Here is a 23,937-nt window from a genome sequence, read left to right on the forward strand (position 1 = left end):
GTTGATAACTAGTGTCACCACCACTCGATATATTGTGAAGATGCGGTTGTCTGAAAATGATTTTCAGGCAATATTTAATGTGGAACTCGAAATATTATGTAAGTTTCTCGAGCAAGGCTCAAAAAGTGCTTAGAATCGAAAATAATACTCGGAAAATTAAATGTTAAATAATATCTATCAGCCATTATAGTGTCGTATTGTATGTCTCGCGTTGGTCACACTGTTCGTGGGTTTACCGATTGTGGTAGTCGCAAAAAATTAAACACAGTTGTTGATAGTCGGTTTTCGAGTGTTTATTTTAAAGAATATCACCACAAAAATTGAAATAGGTAGGTCAGCAATATACAAGTTTTGAAGCATATCGCGCATCCACCCTCCGCCCGTGCATTGTATTGTGACGAAAGCATTTTACCGTTTCTCATTGGTCCGCGGCGCCGTTGCCGACTCCTCCTCTCACCGAGGCTCGGCCAATCGGCCAAATATGACGTCACAGACATGCGTATCACGAAATATCCGGCATACCTATTTAGTCTAAATTTCAATACACATTTTATCCAGAGCAGCAACACTATTTGTCGAAACGTTGAGTCGTCGAGTAATGAGTACGATGTGCGATACTGCCGATGTATGGAACTGTAGACTATCGCCCGGCGTCTTGTTCGCGGTTGTTGACTATTTGACTGTTCAACCGTAGTTGTAGATTTATTGGGTTGCGATATTCTCGTATTTCTGGTATTTGATTTTATAATATTATTTTCTTATGTTTTGAAGTTTCAACGTCCTCATCGATAAACAATCGACTTGTCGATTGTGTACACTGTGTTCCTCGGTGACCGGATTTCCCGCCTATCGGTATGTGATTGTTTACATTTTCCCTATTACCTACACAGTACACGCAATTCTCGAAAATCTGACTGGTCAATAGTGTCTCATGATGACCATTTTTTTAGCTGATGTAAAGTTTTCACAAATTTCTGTCGTGTCTAATGCCAACGATGATATTAATAACTAAATAATTTTGTATTTCATCGTGTTTTTTCTCGATTTTTAGTTACGTTTCTGAGACATCGCGCAGAGTAGATCATAATTTGTATTTCTTCAATTTTTTTTACAGCTGTATGCACGATACCTATAATTGTTCAACACTCTTAGTTATAATAAAATGTTATTGAATTTCAGTGCATTAGTTTATTGGAAGTCTGAGTTCGATTGGTTTCGAAGCTATCATGATGGACACTGTTTATCCGAATGACGAAGAAATCAAATTTCGCAAAAACAATTATACAGGTAAATACTGTTATGCACTTAATTCTCATAGAATACCTACCTTTATCCATATTATTTATTTAACAACTAATAAGATAATATTGCCATTAGTAGTAATACTTTCTATTAACAGGTGATTTACTTGTTTTCTCAAAAATAAAATGTATTTTTATAGGACATTAATAGATATTTCCTATTTGTTAGTTGAATGAAAAATATGTATTATACTGGGTTTTTCTCTTATTATTGAACACTCATTATTTCAGAAAGTTTAAATGCTTTTTTTTTTAAAAAACTGGTCTAGTGGGTATCACTCTGCTGTATAGTGGAGACTGAGAGTAAGTCCCTATAATTCATTGTTCAATTTGAATGAAATGACAAGTATCATTGTGTATGATAAATGATTTTGAACGGAGATGATTTGGCAGTCTTTAGGATATATATTACCTATATTTAAATTATAATATATTTTTCTACGCTCATTAAATGTTTTCTATGATTGCTCTGGGTTTTTTTTAAAATTTTTATTTGAAGATTTTTAGATATTTCGTAAACATTATGAACTTCAAATAGTTATAAACAAAATTTGTGACTAACGGTTTTTTTTATATTCAATATTTATATAAGTCGATTGTTTATTGACAATAATTGAAGTGAGAAAAAAAAACTTAAACAATTTAAAATTTTTCTGCACTATAATTCTATAGTTCTGAAATGTCAAATACCTATTTTTAAAATTATATCACATATGGAAAATGGTCATAAAAACTTAAGGTTAAACTATTTGGGAATTTTTCGGTAGATTTTTGAATACACATTCAAGGTTTTTTAGTTCTTTAATGAATTTTATGAACTAAAAGCCATGCTCAATGTCTTAATTTTAAAATCTTTTAATATAGGTTGATACTTGGGTAGTTACTACTTGTAAAAATATGTTTCTAAATTTAATTTTATATTTTCTAGATGTTAAAGACATTTTGAACAGTGAAGTTAGATGTACAATATGTAACAATGATCTTTTACCTGAAATTATTTCAAAGAAAATGATAATGGTTCATCAAAGTTATCTATTTCTATGTTGTTACGTAAGTTTTTTTTATCCTATTTATTAAAGTACGTATGGATAGTAGAAAGCTAAGTGATATAAACCGCAACAATTAATTTTACAGGAGCGACCAAAATCATTATAGTTTTGTTAAGAATGACATAGGTAGGGAATATAAAATGGTTTGTTCAGAATATGAACAAAAAATAATTTGAACTTTAGGTTATGTTGTATTATTATCAGCTAACATCTCGTTGTTGATATAAGTATATTACATGGCAGTGGCGACTATCAGCTTTCTTCCATCTCCCTTTCGCAGTGGCCACGTTTCTACTTCATAAGTGGTAACTGGACACAGTTATATAATATATAGCTGTATGTTAAGATTTCTTGATAAAGATCTAGATCCTAGTAGTGTTTGCGATCTATAGAAAGCTGTATTGTGATCTATAATATAATCTAACGTTTAATGTTTTAATGACTTTTTCTAACTATATATTAAATAACATTGGTGACATTGGAGCCAGACCCGTCTCGTCCCTGAATTTACTGATATTGGCTCTATTTGACTGTTTCCACTTACATTAACAAATTTCTCCATAATACCAATCTCAACTAACTCAAATTATTATATTTGTTTTATACCTAAATTGATTTTTTTTACAGTTTAAAATACTACTTCTACACAATTTTATTTAGTTTTATGAGCCATGTTCTTATGTGTATTTAAATATTATTAGCATTTATATTAATAAACATTTTTATTTTTTACAATTAATAACACTGCTGCATTACTTATATTTGATCTATGTTTTTTTTTTTTTTTTTATTTAGAACTGTTTCTATAAACTATGTGAAGGAAATAAGTATAGTTGTATCTTGTGTAAATCCAACAAAGATCTATCTAATTGTATTAAATGCAATCTTAATGTTTGTAAAGTAAGTAAACATTTTATTTAAACCTATTATACGGGACAATTTACTAGGCATGACCACCCCCTATTGTTTTCTTTAGTAACAAATTATTTGAAATTTTGATTTTTAGAATTTTTAAATAATTAAGTTCTTTTTTATCTGTATACTTTTTTTTTTTTTTTGCTGTAAATTACGAAGTAAATCATTTTTTTTTTTTGAAAAGTTGATGTTCTACCTAATTCGGAATTTGAACAAGTAGTTAAAGTATGTGAAAAGTAAAGTGGTTATAAAGATTATTTTATCATATTAGAATTAGTATTTACATTTACACTTAACACAAAATATAAAAGTTGATGGATTATATTAATTACTAAAATTTTAAAAGTACTCTATCCCCAATATCCAAATCCATTAGAACTTTTTTTTTAGTAAACTAAGTTGATTAACACAAGCTGCACGTTCTAATTTCTTTTATTGGTATGTCAACATTTTCAGAAAAATTATTGTTAAATAAAAGAGGAGTGTACTCATTTGAAAAAACGGTACACTTTTTGAGTAGTACCAAAATCTGAAGAATTAGAAAATATAGTCATAAATTTATTATAATTATACACTTGAAAATTCCAAAGATCATATTTGAATTATTGAGAACAGAGGAAGTTGGCATGTTTGTTGATTTCTCTGTACATACTTGATTTAATATGAAAATTATATAATTTTTTTTCTTTTTACTGAACTAATAAATTTTTTTAGCGTTGCATTGAAAATCAAAATATTGATAAAGTATCTATTGGTGTTTTAAATGAATGCTTCAATTGTGCACCAAAAATGTTGTGGGGAAAAAGAGCTCAAGCTGCTAATGTTTTAAAATTATTTTATTCTCAACTGTAAGTAAATGTTTGGTATTGTGTTAGTTATTCTAATTATTTATTTCTATAAACTAGAATATTTGTTTGAAAACAAAAAAAAGTTATCCTATTATTTTGTTGTGTTGAATGAGTGTTCACAAAATCTTTTTACTTCATTATTATACTCTTAAAATTTTATGCAGTACTTAATTAGCATTTATTTTTAAAAACTACCATATGCTTAAATTTTCTTTTGAAGATCAGTTTTAAGTTTACATTTATAGGTCCTTTAGTATCATAATATTAATAATGGTTAATTTAATTTTTTGTGCAAAATAAATTTGTAGATCTGATGTTATATTGCTTGTTATTATAGTAATTTGATTCATTTGACCTATTATCAAGTTTAAAGTTTTTAATATTAATTGTGTTTGTACATTTGGCTTTTTACAATATTAAATTTTTTTTGTAAGTGATGAGTATCTGAAATATAACAATTTAAAAAGTTTAGATATTCATAGAAAAATTGAAATATTGTAAAAAACCACAGATAATGTTCTTATCCTTATGTTATATAATTGTTAATAGGTTTAAATTAATTTTAATAATAATGCTAATAACACCATAGACCTTATACTAATAGACGGAACATACTACACACTAGTTCCGGTGATCGAGGGTAGTAAACAAGAATTATGGGATTGTACAATAATCTTAATTTTAATTGTGCATTTGGGCCTGCGACTTATCAACACACCGCATACCATCACAATAGTATTAGTATATTATTGTTCTCCTTCTGATTTCTAATGTTCAGCAATTTTTCTTGAATTTTGTCTATTTTATAAATTTTATTTACATTAGTCTTTTCGTTAGGTTTGCCTGTCGAATGAACATCCTATTTATGTTTTTTGTTGTTTCTACTAAATTCTTCAAGCATTGAATATTGCCATTTGTCAGAATAGAAAATTAATGTAGTAATTAAGTACATATTATATCAGCGTTTCCCGACCTTTTTCCCTCGCGGTACACTTGTCACTGACTTATATATGTACACATATTTTTTTTATATTAAACCTTCATATTAATTATTAATACCAAAGTAGTTGTATATCAGTATAATATTACTAACAAACAGTTTAAAATGGTAGGATAGAAAAAAAAAATTATTATAATTATACTAAATATTTAATTTATTGAAATGTAAAAACAAGATACATTACAATTTTTACAAAAAACCTAATCTTAGTGAGAAATTTGGGACTGTTTCTCTTCATTATTAGCTTCCTTCGTGGTTGAATGGTTGATAAGCACACCCTCATGTCGTCTTCCAAGTTCTTCAGTTGTGATATTTTAAATTATTTAATAAGAAATGGTGAACAATATCCCTGATAAGAGAATCGTTAAAACTATTTTAACCAATTACCAAAATTTTACGTAAACGTTTAATAACAGTTGTGAAATTTTGTGGCACACTTGTTGGGAAACCCTGTATTATATTTATACCTAGTATTACTATAAATCATAATGCATTTATACCAAGATATAACTACATACTAACTTACTGTAGTAACTAAATTCATTATACCTTTTATTGTTTTATTTGTTTACCCGCAGCAACATAGGCTATTGTGGGTGGGGGTGGTACTGAAGGTTTTTTTTTTAATGGTGGTAAAGGGAACAAGTGAGTGTTTTGGCAGAATTTTTAAATGGGCACCTGTAGGTTTCTGCCATGCAAAGAAGGAAGGCAGCTGCCTCTATTTCCAAATGGTATGAACGGGCAGTAAAGCGATGCCGTCCATCACATGGGTTTGAACCGGTAACAGTGGGCGTTCTTAACCGATACCTTAATCTGGCCGCTACACCCCCCCCCCCCCTAAATTCATTATATTATGATTTATGTTCTAATATAATATAGTAGTATACATTAAACTTATTTTATAATACTATTTGCTAGTATCTAATTACAATTCAACTATAGTCTAGTTAATTATGATTTATTATAGATCTTTATGGCTTCGGCTTATGCATTATAGAATAATAAAGTTATATAATTCTAATATGGTTAGGTAAATAAATATGTTTTTGGTTGCAAGGAATGGGATCACTGCTGGCACGCTAGGAAAGCCACACTACTTACATTCTGTCTGGATGTTCTGTCTATTAGTAAAAGATCTATGAAAGATAGGTTCTGCTGGAAGCAAATATACTATATTACTTGTGGGCTAGAAATAAACGAAAAATAGTGCGCTGACATCCTTTTTTTAGGTCGTTTTTAATGGACCCTGTTTAGACATTTCATTTTTGTTTTCAAATTAATATTATATTGTTTGGATAAATCTATTCCTTTACTTATTACTCATGTATAACCAGAGTTCACTAATACATTGTCTAAACATAGTTTCATTCTCTAATCATATCTACTATAAAATTTACTGAATTGGGCTGAGCTTAAGTTTTGAACATAACATAAAAGTCAATATATCTGAGAATAGGGCTCTATAGTAAAGTATTTTATTTATTTAGAAAATTATGGTAATATATTAAGTACAAAGAGAAGATAGTGTTTAATATTAATTTTTATAAATTTCTGAAATAATAATGAAATGTGATTGATTTTGAATTTTTGATTTTTTAAATTTTATGTATTAAGTGATAATTTTATATCATATTAATCAAATAACTGGGGGAAAGACTGTCCGAGTGAAGAATGGCGTTAGTTGTAACTCTTACTGTTTTGGGTTTGAATCTTGGCCATGGGCAGCATCTCTCTGGACAGGCAACTGTTTAGGGGGCAAAACCGCCATTCCCCAAAAGGTTTTGGCAGAAACCTATAGGTGCCCAATTAGAAGTTCTGCCAAATAGGTGCCTTAAATGTGTTCAGGCGTATTCCTGGACATGACGCCATGCACAAAAAAAAGTATCTAACCGCTTATAGTTGTGTGTATTTATTATTTTCAGATGTCTGCCTAATGGATTATTAGTAAATGAAATAGACCATGAACAAGCTGTTCGAAAATACCTGGTTAAAGAAGCTAAAATTGGATACAATTCTGTAATAGATAATATTAAAAACAACTTATGCATTAATTATATTTTAAAAACGTACAAGTCATCTATAGTCGATGAAATATCAGTATTTTCTTCTGATGATAACCTTCCAATTGATGAAAATCTAAATGGATTCATAAACATTTGTGAGCATGTTCTAGAGACAACATGTTCCACGTTAACTAATCTTAAGAGAATATTTAATATTAATTCACATTTGAGTCCTGGTGTTTCTGCTATTATGAAATCTTTATTGAAGCTGGTTGATGAGGATGAAAATATGTTAGTAGATAATACAATATTAAATGGAAATATTGGTAAAAAAACAAAAAACAATACAGTCAATCAACCATCAAAAGAACCAAAAAAAAGGGCTACAAGAAAATTAAGATCAGAACAGAAACCAAAAAAAGATACTGATAAGTTGAACTCGACAATATCTTTATCTTCTTCAAGTTTAAAACCCAAATTATCACCTCCAAGTGCGCCAATAATATCTAATGCCATAAATAATAATGTATCTGTTGTTTTAGAACGTTTAGACGATTCTATTATATCAAGTATAATTAGTAATAAAACTACTAATAAAATTGAACACCAATTGGAAAAAGATGAAATAACTCATCCTTTGAATTTATTTGATAGTAGTGATAGTAATGATGATGAAAGCAACAATACAAGAATATTGAGAAATCGCACCCTTATAAAATCTAACAAGGTAAAATATTAATTAAGCCTTGAATTATGTAATTATACTCTATTGTACAAGTATTATATTCATGTTTATAATTTTACTATGCTACTATGTTATTTTAAAGTATTTGTTATACAGGTTGTCCTACGAGGATTTAACCATTGCAATATTTCCCAAAATAATGAAGATATCAAAATTCTAGTTTTGTACCTTAGTCTTAACTCAGAGATAATAACTACAATTATTTCAATTAATTTTAATGTTTTGGTAAAGAAGTTAAAAAATATATTTTTTATTTAATTATTTCCAAAAACGACTATAGCCATTTTGTAGTGTATTTTTTCTTAAAATATTGTCGTTTAAAAAATTTATTTTCATTATCTTGACTTTTAAATTTTTTTTTAATTTTAAGGAAAATTACGAATTATTTGACGTACCGCACGCATTCTCACGAGGCTGGCTGGACACTTTCAGTGTGACTAGTAATGATCATATTTTAGTTATTCAAAACATTCAAAACTAGAAAAAAATTAAAATTCAGAAAATTAATGAAAACAAAATTTTGAAACTTCATTATTTTCAGAGAAATAAACTATAAAATGGCTATGTCAATTTGTATGGTAATAATTAAATAAAACATATACTTTTTAACATTTTTACCAAAACATTTAAATAATTTAAAATAAATGAAATTATTGTAGTTCTTATCCCTGTAAGTATTATTACTAAACCAAAATTTAGATATCTCCATTATTTCGTGAGATATTGCAATGGGTATCTCCTTGCGGGTATTGGTGTAATCAAAAAGTATTTGGATAACCATAATTGTTTTCTTTAAAGTTACAGTTACAAGTAACTGTTAACCAAGTTTTTTTGTCTTTTTAAAGTTTTTCTGAAAGGTATTTGATATTCATATTTGCTGTTCAAAATAAACTATATGTGTTTTCTTTTTGAAATGATTGACATTTTTTTTTAAATCTTGATTAAATTAAGCATATTTTCACCATTTTAATTAGTAAAAATTATTTTATACACCCCTCTCCTCTATTATGTTTTTATTACAAATAAAATATGTTTGAATGTAAAATTGTATATATAAAACAGAAATTAATTATAAATTTGTCATTGGTATCTAGACAAAAAACTCAACTAAAAATCAAAAAAAACTTGATGAAAAATCTGAAGATGAAAAAGAAAATGATAGGTATAAATTAATTTTATAAAAATAGCTCTAATATATAGAAAGTTGTTAAATATTGTTGTGTTCATTTGCTTATTTTAGGCTGACTAATTTAAATGGCATTGAAAAATGTTCTAAAAACAATGTTGTTACTGACAATGAAGATAATTCTGATGATACTGACATCACACCATCTATTAATACAAGTTTGAAAGTATCTTCTAAAATATCCAAAAATGAAGTAAATAAATTGGAAAACATTGATCAATTCCTTTCAGCAATTGATGGGACTGACTCTGGTATTTATAAATTAATCAGTATTTAAAAAGATACTTTTATTGATATGTTGTTTTTTTGTTATAAATTTAGGATTTATCAATTTCAAATAAATGTTTTTTTAACGTATTAATCATATTTAATCATACACAAATTGTTTGATTATATATTTTTACTGCTCTTAAAAGTTAACTAATTTTATAATGTATGAATTATTTCTTTTAATTATCAAATAATAATTAATCATATTTAAAATATATGATAAACTTTCATATCATGTTTAAAATTATTGATTATACATTATAATAGTTGTCCCAAAATTAATACAAAGTGCTCAAGAAATAAGTGGTGTACAAACTATTTTGTTTCATGACCACCAACATTATACTTATTTATAGGTCAACCACCCCCCTTCCATCACATACATTTACATACAATTTATATAATATACTATACAAAAGCTTTTAAGTTGTATTAAAATTCGTCAAAATCACTCAAATTCTTTTTGTAATAATAAATTCATAAAAAAATTTTTATTTAAGTCGATTAACAATTAGTTCATAACCATGATTTAAAAAATGTATCATAGAATTCATCTTAGTGTTCCTACTTTTTTTGAAAAAATTAAGTTTACTACTGGTAAAGTAAATTTTTTAGGAGCATTTACATCTTTTTGACATTGCATATCCACCCATAAATGAACGAATTCTAACCAAACAATTTTCTTATTTTTTAGAGATTCAAAAACTATTAACCATAGATACTTGATATTTTCATCAAATATTTATATTATAATTTTCAATATGTGATTATATGTTTTGATAACAACAAGTGTTGATGAACATTTGAAATTTGAAATTATTTTTTCATAAATCTTAAATTTTCTCATAATCAAAAAATTTAAACACTTTATAGGTTTCAGATTTGCCTTATGATATTATAGTATATAGGTATTATATAGGTACAATTTATTTTTATAGGTATTTAGTTCAAATTTTGATATAATTCATTATAATCTTGTATATTATTTTGTGGTTAAAAATGTATAAAACGGTCAATTTTTATAGCCTAGGATTGAAAATTGATCGTGAGGCATTTCATTAGTAGTACTTTTACCAAAATTTCTTTATAAATAAGAATACACAGTTTTTTTTATTGACATATTAAGTTAAATTAGCCGGAAATTTTATATTTAAATAAAAAATGATTATTTTAGGTATTTTTTTGTTAGTATATTAACTATTGGTACTCAAAACTTTTAAAAGTAGATTATTATAATATTTTGTACTCTATAATGTTTCCAAAGTCAATTTTTTTGGCAATAATGTTTCAACCTACTGCATTAAGCTAGATCAATAGATACATTCATAGAAAATTGCCAAGTTATTCATTAATATCTAAAAATAGATTTTGCTTATATTGCTTATTGTTTTGTTATTTTTCCAAAATGCATATATGTATTGGCAGATCTAAATAACAAATAAATTTTTTTACTTGCAGAGATTTTTTAAAGGTATTGTCTATATCACTAGAGGCTTCTCTCCTCTTAGAATCTTGATTAGAAAAATATAAAAATTTTGATATCTCTTACAGTATTGATTATTTTTAATCAACATTATTATTATTTAGGTGTATGTATTTAAACTTATTTCTTTTTAGATACAGATAATGATTCTCCAAATGAAGAAAATTCTCTAGAATCAGTAAAAGGTATTTTTACTGAAATCAGCAATTCTATAGGAATACCTCAGATTAACACTGAAGACAATGGTGGTGATTATAGTGGTAATTATTCAACAATATATTTTACTATAAAATAAAATAACTATCGTAATAACAAAAAATATTTTGATAATGAAATAATGAAATAAGTTTTAATGTAAATAATATTAATTGAGATATATCAGCACACTTTTTTGTTGAACAAAATAAAATATATACTATTATACACATTAGACCATACAATACATATTAACAAAAAAATATTGTTTGGCCTTTGTGCAGAACTAGAAGCAGGAATGTAAATAGCTGGCTTATTTATTTATTTTTATTTTTATTTTTTTGAGGGGGGGGGGGTGCTATTGTTTTTGTTATTTCCCAAATTCAATTTATGGAATACAAATAAATTAATTTACTATTAGTCATTAGGTTTCTCACTTTTCAGTTTCCATTACTAATCAAAATATGAACATTTTCAAATACATTTTCATTGATTAATTTTGAATTTTGTTGTATAACATTACCATTGTAATATACTTCAAATATTAATCTAGTTTTAAATGTTTTAAAAATAATATGTTTGTTTTTTCTTAGATGACAGCTCTATTGATGATGTAATAAATTCATGCTTAACTGCTTGTAATAAACGAAGTATTGATCATTATAAAAAGTCTCAATCACACATTAATGATATGGAAACTGTTTTAGAATCTGATGGATTAGAAAATGAAGATGTAAGTTTTATTGATGGGTATCATTTATTGATATTCTATTTAATATTCTATTAAAAATATTAAAAACAGTGATTTATGTATTTGGGGGAAGGGAAGATAGATAATTGTTGTTTATGTAATTTTAATTGTATTTAATTAATTATTACTGTTAAAAAGTAAAAAAAAATCCTAAAGTTGATTAATGTTTGGGAGTTCCACAGAGATAGCATAGAAAGCTGTATTCATGCTATATTATAAAAATTCAATCATCTTTTTCTCTTAGTCATTTACAGATATGCTACTGGTACAATCTACCAGAGCTGTAAAGAATACTTTTAAAAAGTATTTGAGTAAGTAAAAAATATATTGTTGAAAAAAGTATTTAAAGTAATATTCAAATACTTATTTATCCAACGTATTTGAGTATTACTCAAATACTTTAAAAATGTATTTGAAATACTTTTCAAATACTTATAAAAAAAAAAATATGTACAATTTATTCATCATTTTATTATTATTTATTATTGCATTGATTATTACATTTTAAAAACATTATTTGTTCAAAATGCTTGTCACTAATTGATGTTCTCTTTTTTGTTAACGTAGCTCCTCCTACACTAAATACCCTTTCAACCGAAGCACTGCTGGGGAGAGGTGTATTGTATTTAATAAATACCTGTCAACAGAAATAAAAAATTAATTAAATTTATCCTATTTATCATAAGAACCAAAAAAAATGTATATGTACTTTTTTAAGTATAGGAAGTGATTGCAAACAATCCAAGTTTTTTGTTGGTGAAGTCCTAAAATATTGATTAATTTCAATATCTACCGAATCTATACCATTCATATTGTTTGAAGAAGACCACGTAAAAAAGTCCAATGATGGTTCATCATAACTTTCTACAATATTAGGTTCTTGAGTATTGGAAACACACTCTTTTTCATATATTTGCAAACAAGCATTTCTAAATGCATCCATAGCCATTTGCTTTCTTACATCATTTTTAATCCATGCCACTTTAAAATAAGGATTACTCACTGATGCAATAATTAAAAACTTATTTTGTAATAAATCCCCAAATCTTTTATTAATGCCTGAAAGATAAATTATTTTGGTATTAACTTAGTATAGAAACTAACTTAAACTAACTTTACTGTTAAAATTAAACATACCAGTAAGCAAAGCAGACACAAGAGGTTGTATACTTTTAGAAATGGTATCATCTCGAGACATAAGTGTAAATTTTGAAGAGAGTTCTTCAATTGTTGGCAGTAAAAATCCAAAGTTCATATGTTTGTCTCCTTGAAGCATGTCCAGACTTTATTAATTATATTATCATGTTTGAAAAATCGTAAAAATGATTGTAAGCAAAAATATCCCCCGATTTACTGTGATATTCGTGTGTACTATTTTCGTACTAAGTAGGCATACCTTGGCTAGTAGTTTTTTTGTTCGAAATAAAATCCAAAAGCATATTATCCGGTTTATTATTCTTTGCTTTGACCTCATCGACATTTCTTTTTTTGTCCAACTTATCAATATCTGCCAAAATGTTTGGATGCTGGTTCTATAAGTTAAAAAAAGCCAATTATGAATAATAATAGTAATAATGATAGAATATAGGTAGGTATAACTAGTATTGAGTATTGTCCTGTACTTACTGATAAATGTTTACGAATGTTTGAATTTGAGCGTGTGTCAATTGTAAGTTCCTTTGTTCCCGGACAGTTCACACATTTTACTTTTAATTTTTTATAATAAATTTTGTCTTCAAGTACACATATAACTTTAAAATGTGCATTATACATCGGAAATGGAAATGGTACATTTTCAACAATATTGTTCATTTTAAACGTATAGCACAAAGTAGGTAGGTAATAAACTAATAAACGAATACGGTCAATACGGAATATCAGTACAAACTACAAAGACGCTGATGTGCTAACTGCTTGTGTTTCGTGCGACGTGCAATAAAGCCGAGAACGAGTCGTAGGTAATAGGTTTATTTGTGAGTTGTGGGATTATCCGCTGTGGTTTTTACGTGGTGACGGACAAATTTAATATATTATTACTTATTAGGTAGGTCATAACTCATAGCCCACATAGGTACCTACCCAAAGGCTGCAATACAATACTTATATTTGTATAGTCTTATAGATAATATTATGCGATAACTAAGTACTATTGTACTATTGTACGGCGACACGCAGTCGTAAACATAATATTTTAGTTCTCAAAATTCATAATCACTTCATTTAAACTTTTATCTATGAAATAAATCATTTAATTTATCTAGTTTTATAATATATAGGTATATTTTTTTCGTTGACAATTTGCGAGATGTGACATTTTGATTTTTAATAAAATAATATATTCATAAGTATAAAAGTATTTCAAATACATTAGTATTCAATACCATAAAAAGTATTTGAATACCAATATTCAAATACTTTTACTCAAATACTTTACAGCTCTGCAATCTACAAGATTGCTATAATTCATTATTTGTGTAGTGTATAGCAACTAGATCATATAATTTATCAACAATTTATTTGTATTAAGTGAATAGATCATATGCTTATATATATTTATATATATAATAAGTTTAAGGTTAATTCATTTCAAATCATTATAACTACAAATAAGATTTTTTATGCATGTAATATATTTCTTTGTAATTGTGAGTGTAATGTTTATGCAAATAAATGATAAATATAAAATTTTACAATATCATATAATTTAAATTAAATCAATTTTAAATTTTAATCTAAGTTGCAACACAATATTATTCCTAAAATGTATCTATAGTAGCTTATTTTTAGTTAAATGAAATATATTATTTGTTAATTTCTTAAAAAGTGATCAATATTAATTATCTAAATTGTGTTGTGTTTTAAGAACTTGTCAGAAATATCAGATGTTCACAATAATACAACGATTGTTACTCGTTCAAAACGACTATCTCCATTAAAATTGTCATCAACGAGTGATGATGATAGCGATTTTGATTTTAATGAAAAAACTAAAACAAAAGGAAAAAAAAGGTATTGCTCTTAATTTATTACAGTTCATTGAAAATAAATAGTTAGCTTGTAATTAATTATAATTTAAGACAAAACATTGGGAAAATTCTTTTATTAGAAAATATACATAGGTTGTAGATCATCTTGCTCAGAATCGTTCAGAATTGTTTCTGGAACGCAATAATTTATCATTGAATTCAAATTTATCACATTAATTACTATGAATTATTTCATAATAACTCAATACTTATTTTACAGCAGAGTGATTACCTACCCCCTTTTATTTTTTATGACTATACTTTCATAATTTTATTATTTATTTTAATAAAGTTATAATAAAATATAAATAATATTTTTCTTCTTAAATACACAAAATTAATGTTTTAATACTAAACGTTACTTATTTCTATTAATTTCTTTGCATAGTTTATCAATTAAGAAAATACAATTTTTTTTAATACAGGAAACTGGTAACATCTCAGTCGTCAAAAGATTCAGATTCTTCATCAAAGTTTTTTAAAAAAACACCAAAAAAAAAAGTGAAAAATGATATTAATAAAAGTAGTTTTTTAGACTTAACTAGTAACAAGAGCAATAGTAGCGGTAGTAGCAGTAGCAGTCGGTATAGCATCAGCAGTTCAGATGAGGATTCGCCTCCTATACATGTCAAAAAACGTAGAAGAATGTTAGTTTTTAAATAACATCATTTTTTATATAAATACTTATCCATGTTTTAATTTGAAGTAGACAAATGTCTGATGAAGAATCTGAAAAAGCAAGTGATTCTGGTAAGAGTGATTCATCACAAGATCATCATGTAAGTATAATATTTTTAAATAACTTAGCAACATTAATGTTTATAATATATCAATGGTCATAGTATCTCCTGGCCCTTGTTATCCCACACTTATTTTTAATAACTGAATACAGGTTATTAATATTTAAAGTAAGTAATTGCAATCAAATGCATTTATTGTAACAGAGTGTTTTTTTTGTTTTATTATTTAATTTATAATTGTATGGTATTTGTAAAAAATTATCAGAAAGTAAGTCCCAGAACTTATTTGAAACTACAAAATCTGAAATTTTGAAGATTTTAAACCCCATAGCCACATACTAAAAAATGCTTTCAAAATTTTGGAACTTTGACTTTTAATATTTGCAAATAGACATGTTTTATAAAATTATGTTAATTTTAAAAGTTATCTTGTTTGTTTTAGTTGGCAAAAAAAGGGCGAAAAAATATTCGTAAAATGAAAAAAAAAGAACAACTGAGCGAATTGACTCAAAGTGCTTTAAAAGAAGAAGAATTACGTAAGAAGCGTATTGAAAAACGTCAAAAAGAGGTTTGTAGGTTATTAACTTAATGTTTTATTACAAATCTAATTTAATTGTTCATTTAAATATTTTAGTACAATAAATTGTGTAATCCTCCAACACCTATGGAATCATATAAAAAATTAGTATTAGATTTTGATGAAAAGACATTGGAAGAACTTGTTGTTGTTCATCCAGATATTGTTAAGTTTCTCAAACCTCATCAGGTTAGACTTTCACATTTTAAGAAATAAATATGTTTTTATTTAATTTTACAATTCTTATAAAACAAATTTAGGTAAAAGGAATAACATTTTTGTGGAATTCTGTATTTGAATCATTGGCAAGAATAAAAGAACATAAAGGAAATGGATCAATCCTAGCTCATTGTATGGGCCTAGGTAAAACTCTACAAGTATGCAATACATTCATTTTTATGTTTATTGTTATACATAAGCTATTAACTATTTGGTATCTAAATAATTTTGGTACCTATTTTAATCAGTTGATTTCCCCAACAATATTTTCTTTAAGCAAAAAGTAAATGTAATTGTAATTAATTAATGAAATACTTAAGTGAATATACCTATTACCTGTGCCTTAACATTTTGTTATTAAATGGTATTTTTGAGTATGCATGTTAAGGGTAATTGACCGCCATGGATATTATTAAATGTTTTTTAATGTTAATACTAACTGCCAACCAGATTATATGATATCATCCAAGAACTTTTGGATAATGTCTTTAAAACAATAAAAATGTATGAAGTCATTATAAATTATTAACAATATTGAATATATTTAAAACATAATTATTATTATTAATTATCATAAAATGCATAAATTATTAATGAGAATTTATGTTTCATTTTATATAGCGTTTTGTATAGCATGTAAAATTATAACAATAATGTCGTGCAATTTCTTAATTCTTAATATCCTCTTGGACGCCATACCCGCATGTGTTGTTTCCGTCTTATAAACCCGTAACATAGCAAATTTTTGCTCAGCAGTTCACGTTTTACTTAGTTAGCTTAAAACTTGAGTGAATAGATTTATGTTTATATATTATAAACTTGGCTGTTAAGAACCTTTTCTGTGTTTTGTTGCAAGTATTTTTACGATAATTCAGTTTAAATTGAAACAAAATATGAGTTCTGCTAAACAAAATTTGTCATGTTGTACATATTTTGTAATACAAGAGACAATTTATACGACATAACGTCCGCTTTACTAATTAAATAAATTATTAGTTTAATTATTCTAACATATATATAAAAAAGAAAAAGAAAATATTGGTAATTTATATGAACACATTTTTCTATATCCTTATACAAACAAATTTATAAATATAATACTTTCTTTTATTATCCATCTATACTCTATAGTATCGCTACTATAGAATATTTAATCCTGGATTTTTTTCAGATTATCGCATTGGTTCATACGTTATTTAGATATCCAGAAACTGGTATTAAAACAGTTTTAGTTATTACTCCTAATGCAACAATTGAAAATTGGTGTAAGGAGTTTCATAAATGGTTAAAAGATATTGACGAAACACAAAATTTTTTGGTACTTAATTTTTCTGAGTAAGAATATTAAAACATTATGGATTAGTTTATTTTTTTTAACTTCAATTGTTTTAATTTTAGTTCAAAAACATACGAAGGTCGAAAAAATATTGTAGAAGAATGGAAAAGAGATCATGGCGTGTTAGTTACAAGCTATCAGTTGTTTAGATCAGTTGTTAATAACAAGAATATTGACAAGTTCCCTACTATCACTGAAGGTCTTGTTGATCCAGGACCAGATTTGGTCATATGCGATGAAGGACATATGTTAAAAAATCACAGCACTGCAACGTCAAAAGCAGTCAATCGTATTAAATCACTTCGAAGAATTGTGTTAACTGGAACGCCATTACAAAACAATTTAAGAGAATGTATGTATTAAATTTACACTTGGTTTGATTCCAGTTGGGAAAACTAACTTTTTTGCTTTCCTTCTGATATATTTCTATTTATTATATTTAAAACAAACTATAGAAATATATGTGTTGTGAAGTAGAGGAGTTTCCCTTCATTGATGGAGCTGTGAGCTCCTTGTCTTGTCCTAATGGTGATAGTGTTAGCCAACAAATAGACATGTTTGGGTTATTAAGTAAAAAAGTGTCAATAAATTCAGTTACACTTATAATCATTCTAATATTAAAATAAAATTATAGTTTGTCCATGTATCAATGTAATTTTGAATTATAATAATTTTCAAATTGAGCTTCGACAACTGAGGCTATTACTGGTACTGTTGGGTTTTTGGGACTGTAGGTTTTGGAACACTTGAGTGTTTGGCAGGATTTCTAGTAGGCACCTGTGTAGGTTTCTGCCATGCCCGGGTAGAGGATGGTGGCCTGTCGCTCCAGACGCCCTTAATGCCCAAAGAAAGGTACAGCTGACGCCTTTGAACGCTTGGCCACTCCGTCCCCCATAATATTTTTATTTCGTTAAAAATATGTTTTTTTTTACATTTATAATTAATGAGTAATAATCTAAATATTTGTTTAAAAACACTTAGTTTATTCTCATTTTACAGATCATTGTATGGTAGATTTTATCAGACCAAATTTATTAGGATCAATTAAAGATTTTACGAATCGTTTTATAAATCCAATCACTAATGGGCAATACTCTGATTCAACTGCAATGGATGTTAAATTAATGAAGAGAAGATCTCATGTTTTACATAGAATGCTGGAAGGATTTGTACAAGTATTCTTAATTCATTTTACTATAAATTAGAAAGTATACATTTATAATATCAACATACTAAAAACATAACATATTTTTTGGATTTCAAAAAACTATTAAGATTGATTATGTTTTAAAATATAGTAATGGTATTAATTCATTAATTTTTTTTTTTAGAGATTTGACTATAGTGTTCTTACTCCTTTCTTGCCTCCTAAGCATGAATATGTAATTTATTTGAAGTTGGCTGATAAACAAATAGAATTATACCAGAAATATTTGGACGAATACAGACAACAAGATTTATTTAGTAATTACCATATGCTTCAAATGGTTTGGACCCATCCTAGACTATTAGCATTATACTTGAAACGAATAGAAACAAAACAAGAAGTATAAATATAATTTTATTTTGTTAATTTTCATAAATCTAAACAAAACATTGTGTTTTTAGAAACAAAAATTAAAGGATGCAGAATCACGTTTTATAAATGGCGAGAGTAGTGATGATGATAATTCAAATTCTGTTGATGAACCTGAAAGTAAGTTTTATTTTCATTTTTTAAATAATATTGTTGTTCTAAATAAAAATAATTTCTAAACTAGTGAAAAATTGGATTCAATGATATTTGATTTAAACTATAAATCAAATTTGAAAATATTTTCAAATTTTTCTCATTGAACTGCTTGTCTAAATAATGAAACTAAGTAAATGATTATCCCTCAACAATAATTTCTTTGTATTTTGCTTATTCTTGTATCATACCAAATATTTTTTTTTAAATACTGAATTATATTGTTTAAGCAATTGTAACAATTAAAAAAAAAATTAAAGTTCAATTTAAAATAGATAAAAAATTCTTGTAAGATCTGTTTTTCATAAAATTAAAATCATTCGTTTTTAATTAATAAATATTAATCTGTTTAAAATTTAAACCGTATTTAAATTTTTTAACTTACTAATTATTGACTTATATTAATTGATTGATGGGTGCCAGTTCCAGGTTTTGACTTGCCTAACACTAAGAACCCAGACTCTCGTTACCTTACCTGGTGGAAGCCATTAGTGTCAAGAGCTGAATTAGAATCTGTGCACCCGTATTCAAAGTTCATAATGATGTTTTCAATACTTCAAGAGTGTGAAGATATTGGTGATAAAGTGTATGTATAACTTTAATTTTAAGCTAAAAATTAATCTAGGCTTAGCCCAGGCTATTTTAGTCATTTTAAATACTGTAAATACTGACAATTGGGTTATTCTCATTTTTTTCTTTGGCAAGTGTCCAGTAATAGCATAATTTGATAATATATATATTTTTTGTATGAGACATTAATCAAATCTTTTAATTTGATATAGGTTAATATTCAGTCAGTCATTATTTACTCTTGATCTCATTCAAGATTTTTTGGAAAATGCTGAAGATTTAGATGATAAAGGGAGCCCATATGGTAAATCTTGGGATCACGGTGTAGATTTTTATAGAATCGATGGTTCAGTTAGTTCAAAAACGAGAGAAGATTTCTGTGAACGATTTAATGATGTCAAAAATACTAGGTAAATATTTTTGACTCAATTATAAAATCAATTTAGTATTATAAATTATAATGATAACTATCTAACTACAAAATAATTTATTTTCAGAATGCGTCTTTTATTATTGTCGACCAAAGCTTTTAACCTAGGTATTAATTTAGTTGGTGCTAATAGAGTTATTATTTTTGACGTGACATGGAATCCATCTTTAAATGTTCAAAGTATATTTCGTGTTTATAGATTTGGACAGCACAAACCATGTTACATTTATAGATTAATTTCTGAGGTAAATATTGTAATAATGCCTATGTACATAGTTAGGAGTAGTAAAATTTTATGTTAAAGCACATTTTTTTTAATGCTCTTGAATTTAATATATTTTTCCAATGTTCATAGCATTTTGACTGTTATGAAACTTTTTGATGAAATAATTTAAATTTTGACCATTACAGCATTATTTTAAAAATAATTAAATATTTCAATTCTAGAAATAATGAAAATCTTTTCCAGTTTTTAAATTTGAATTATGTTAAATTCTTTGCATACAATTTTTTCTTTGATCAATAATATTGAGTAATTTTTATTGGTAGTTATTAAAAAAAGACTTTACTTTGTGTGAAAAATTATTTTTTTAGTTAAATAATTAATTTGTTTTAAAAATTATCTAATTAGTTTGTATTGTGTATTAATAAGGGTACAATGGAACAAAAAATATATGAACGTCAAATATCAAAATTATCCACAGCTTTCCGTGTAATTGATGAACATCAAATTGATCGTCATTTTAATTTAAAATGCCAAGAAGAACTTTATGAATTTGAGCCACATTCTACTACATTGAAACCAACTTTAAATTTACCTAAGGTATCTGTATTAAATTATTTTTACATTATTTGTTTTTTAATATTTTATGTTAACTCTGTTAGGATCGTTTAATGGCCGAGTTAATATTGAAACACAAAGACCTCGTAATAGACATACTAGAACATGACTCTTTATTACAAAATAATGAGGCTGAAGAATTAGACGAAAATGACAGAAATGCAGCATGGGAAGATTATGAAAAAGAAAGAGATGGAATTAAAACAAATAATCTAAATTCAACTTTAATGCAGAACTTGGGTAATTAGTGAATATTTTTAGATTTTAAATTATTAGTATTAATTACATTTATGTTGGGTATAATAAAGCATTATACTTAGGTTTTCAAAGGTTATATAACAATATTTAGTTCATGTTATCAAAAATACTTAAATAATTAGGAAGTTAAAATAAACTATTTTCTTTAAATTTTCCAAGAGAAACAACTTGTATTAATTTTTCCTGTAAAATGTTAAAGATGTTTACCTAGATGGTGTGGCTCATGCTATTAATTGTACAATTCATTTTTATCAGAAAGGGGTATTATAAAATCTTTTAAATATGTGTTGATTCCGTCTTACAAGTTTACAACATGGCAAATTTACACTCTGCAGATCATGTTTAGCTTCTTTAGTTTTAAAATTAAATGAATCATAAAATTTAAAAGTAAGACATTATCTGTGTTTGTATGTTGGATTGTTACGATAGTTCAATTTTTTAGCAACTTTTCTGTATATAGGTAATAAATATAAATTAAAAATGATCTTAACATACTTAAAAACTGAATTATCACAAAAACTCAAAATACGAACACAGATAATGGTACTTACATTCAAATTTTATAAGATGTCAGTTCACTTTAATATCTAAACTAACGCGGAGTTAAATTTGCTATGTTGCGCACTAATAAGACGAAAATAACACATATGGGTTAAGCGAGCTGTGCATCTATATTGGAGTTATTGGACACAATAGTTACATTCTTAGAAAATTGATTATTGTCGACATAGTTATATTGATTGGTCTATTCCTAATGATTTGGTTTGAAATATATGAAGCATAATTTATTTGTCTTAAAATTCCTTTAAAATTAATTGATTTTATAATTTTAATATTATATAGGTTCTTTGCCAGCCTACAGGTCAAATGATGATCTAACATTGTTCAATACTTTAAGAGAATTCGTGAGTAATGCTAATAAATAATTTAAATTGAATTCTTTATATTTTGTTTATTTCTAATAAAATATACTTACAAGTGCTTAGGATTATTTTTTGAGAGTATGTAGGTATGCGATCGATTATTTGAAGTTATAACACTTACAGATTCTATTAGGCATTTTTATTAAACCAAGATTTGTATTGAAAAAAAAAAAAATAATAATAATCTAAGGTGACTCGTGAATGCGTATGTGTCGATAAACAATAATTAATATCAAATAGGTAAAACGTAAAAGCGATTATATTTTTATTTTTTAATATAATTTTTGACTTTATTTGAAAAAAAAAACATTCTACATAGTATGTGCAATAGGTGATAATAATAACTCAAAGATAGTTGACGATATATAAACACACGAGGAGGAAATCACATGTTTGTGACATTTGTTCATATTATGAAGTTTCCAATACGTGGCACCACTTACTTTTGAGGCGTCTGGTTGGAATATTTGGGTTAAAAAAAATCAAATTTTGAATGTACTGTCTATTTGATGAGATTTTTATTTTTCAAGAGGTTTTTGAATGAAGTATGAACTATAGCACATTATTTTTCAGTTGATTTGTGTATATCAAAGATGCGTTATTCACCGATCTTTCTCTCAAATTTTGTGATCCCGAGCACTTCTTAACTATAATGACATTGATTAATATATATATGTATATTTTTTTTAATATAGTTTCCTCATGCGTCAATGCTACAACTTAATGAAATGTTGATAAAGGTGAAAAATGCCCAAAACGTAGAACAATAGAATATAATTATAATTGTTGTGTAATATAATGTCTTTTTTATGTAAAGAATATTATCATGAACTTATAAATGAAACTGTTCAATTGTACATACAAATAATTTGTGATTTCTATATCAAATATAATAATATTATATATATATATATACATACATATACATGTGACTATATATTTTGGTATTTCATTTGTAATACCAAAATCCTTTGTTTAAAAATTATTTTATTTAAATATATATTTGGATATAATACATATAGGCCAACTTTATCGATAATTGTGAAAAAATGGGATTTATAGGAATCCAGAACACCTACTACGAATACTGTCAATTTTACACTGTTGAAATTCGAAATAAAAATCAGATATGAGTGGCTGTAAAAAATAGTTAAGTGAAGCTCAGAAAAGAAAAAGAAGAAAGAACTTTTAATGACATTTGCTTTTAAAATAATAATTTTTATTTTGGTTATGTGCCCTAAAATATCTGAATTTGAACTTGAAATTTTTCTAAAAAAGTAGTGTGATTTTTTAGAAATTCTTAGCCACGAAAAAAGTATTTTCCGAGTCTTTCTAGCTATTGAAATGTCGCAGCTCATACTATAAAATAATTCGAAAAATTTGAGTCACAAAACAGAGTGTGTCTAAGATCATATGTTTATTATAAAAATAAATAAAATAGACCTACACTGAAATTATCAGTAATTTTTTTTACGTAACTAATATTACCCAGTTATTTTTCAGGAAACAACTTTAAAAACTAAAAAGGTTCAACATCATATC

General features: G+C 26.3%; 2 protein-coding genes across 5 annotated transcripts; one reads left to right on the forward strand and one right to left on the reverse strand.

Annotated features, from left to right (window-relative positions):
- The first annotated feature begins 572 nt into the window (after nt 1-572).
- On the forward strand, nt 573-23,318 carry LOC107173803 (uncharacterized). 4 transcript variants are annotated; one of them, XM_089223669.1, is made up of 28 exons: nt 573-852; nt 1,180-1,287; nt 2,230-2,351; nt 3,146-3,250; nt 3,980-4,113; nt 7,036-7,843; nt 8,956-9,023; nt 9,102-9,298; nt 10,935-11,060; nt 11,589-11,728; nt 14,610-14,755; nt 15,198-15,419; nt 15,479-15,551; nt 15,955-16,080; nt 16,147-16,278; nt 16,350-16,466; nt 17,480-17,643; nt 17,707-17,996; nt 18,644-18,819; nt 18,976-19,191; nt 19,253-19,340; nt 19,797-19,959; nt 20,156-20,353; nt 20,441-20,618; nt 21,026-21,196; nt 21,259-21,454; nt 22,316-22,377; nt 23,091-23,318. In XM_089223669.1, the coding sequence occupies exons 2-28, from the start codon at nt 1,227-1,229 to the stop codon at nt 23,163-23,165; spliced, it is 4,554 nt and encodes a 1,517-aa protein (XP_089079795.1). In that variant the 5' UTR covers nt 573-852; nt 1,180-1,226; the 3' UTR covers nt 23,166-23,318. The 4 variants fall into 4 exon arrangements, with proteins under 4 accessions (XP_089079795.1, XP_089079797.1, XP_089079798.1 ...); XM_089223671.1 differs by having other exon boundaries at nt 15,482-15,551; XM_089223670.1 differs by lacking the exon at nt 573-852 and adding an exon at nt 897-1,116.
- Nucleotides 12,198-13,971, reverse strand: LOC149056561 (uncharacterized). The gene is made up of 3 exons (XM_089223673.1): nt 12,884-13,971; nt 12,456-12,805; nt 12,198-12,383 (listed from the first exon to the last, which is right to left on the reverse strand). The coding sequence occupies exons 1-3, from the start codon at nt 13,020-13,022 to the stop codon at nt 12,222-12,224; spliced, it is 651 nt and encodes a 216-aa protein (XP_089079799.1). The 5' UTR covers nt 13,023-13,971; the 3' UTR covers nt 12,198-12,221.
- Nucleotides 23,319-23,937: the final 619 nt, after the last annotated feature.

The sequence above is a fragment of the Diuraphis noxia genome, unplaced genomic scaffold, assembly GCF_037042655.1.
Source record: "Diuraphis noxia isolate RWA-SAM2 unplaced genomic scaffold, SU_Dnox_SAM2 contig0003, whole genome shotgun sequence".
In the NCBI taxonomy this organism is placed as follows: domain Eukaryota; kingdom Metazoa; phylum Arthropoda; class Insecta; order Hemiptera; family Aphididae; genus Diuraphis; species Diuraphis noxia.

Coding starts and splice junctions, on each gene's coding strand:
- LOC107173803 (XM_089223669.1), top strand. CDS start 1,227: ATGATGGACACTGTTTATCCGAATGACGAAGAAATCAAATTTCGCAAA. Junction 15,420..15,478: donor GTCAAAAAACGTAGAAGAAT/GTTAGTTTTTAA, acceptor TTTAATTTGAAG/TAGACAAATGTCTGATGAAG. Junction 16,081..16,146: donor TTGAAAAACGTCAAAAAGAG/GTTTGTAGGTTA, acceptor TAAATATTTTAG/TACAATAAATTGTGTAATCC.
- LOC149056561 (XM_089223673.1), bottom strand. CDS start 13,022: ATGCTTCAAGGAGACAAACATATGAACTTTGGATTTTTACTGCCAACA. Junction 12,806..12,883: donor TGTGTCTGCTTTGCTTACTG/GTATGTTTAATT, acceptor TTTATCTTTCAG/GCATTAATAAAAGATTTGGG. Junction 12,384..12,455: donor CACTTCCTATACTTAAAAAA/GTACATATACAT, acceptor TTCTGTTGACAG/GTATTTATTAAATACAATAC.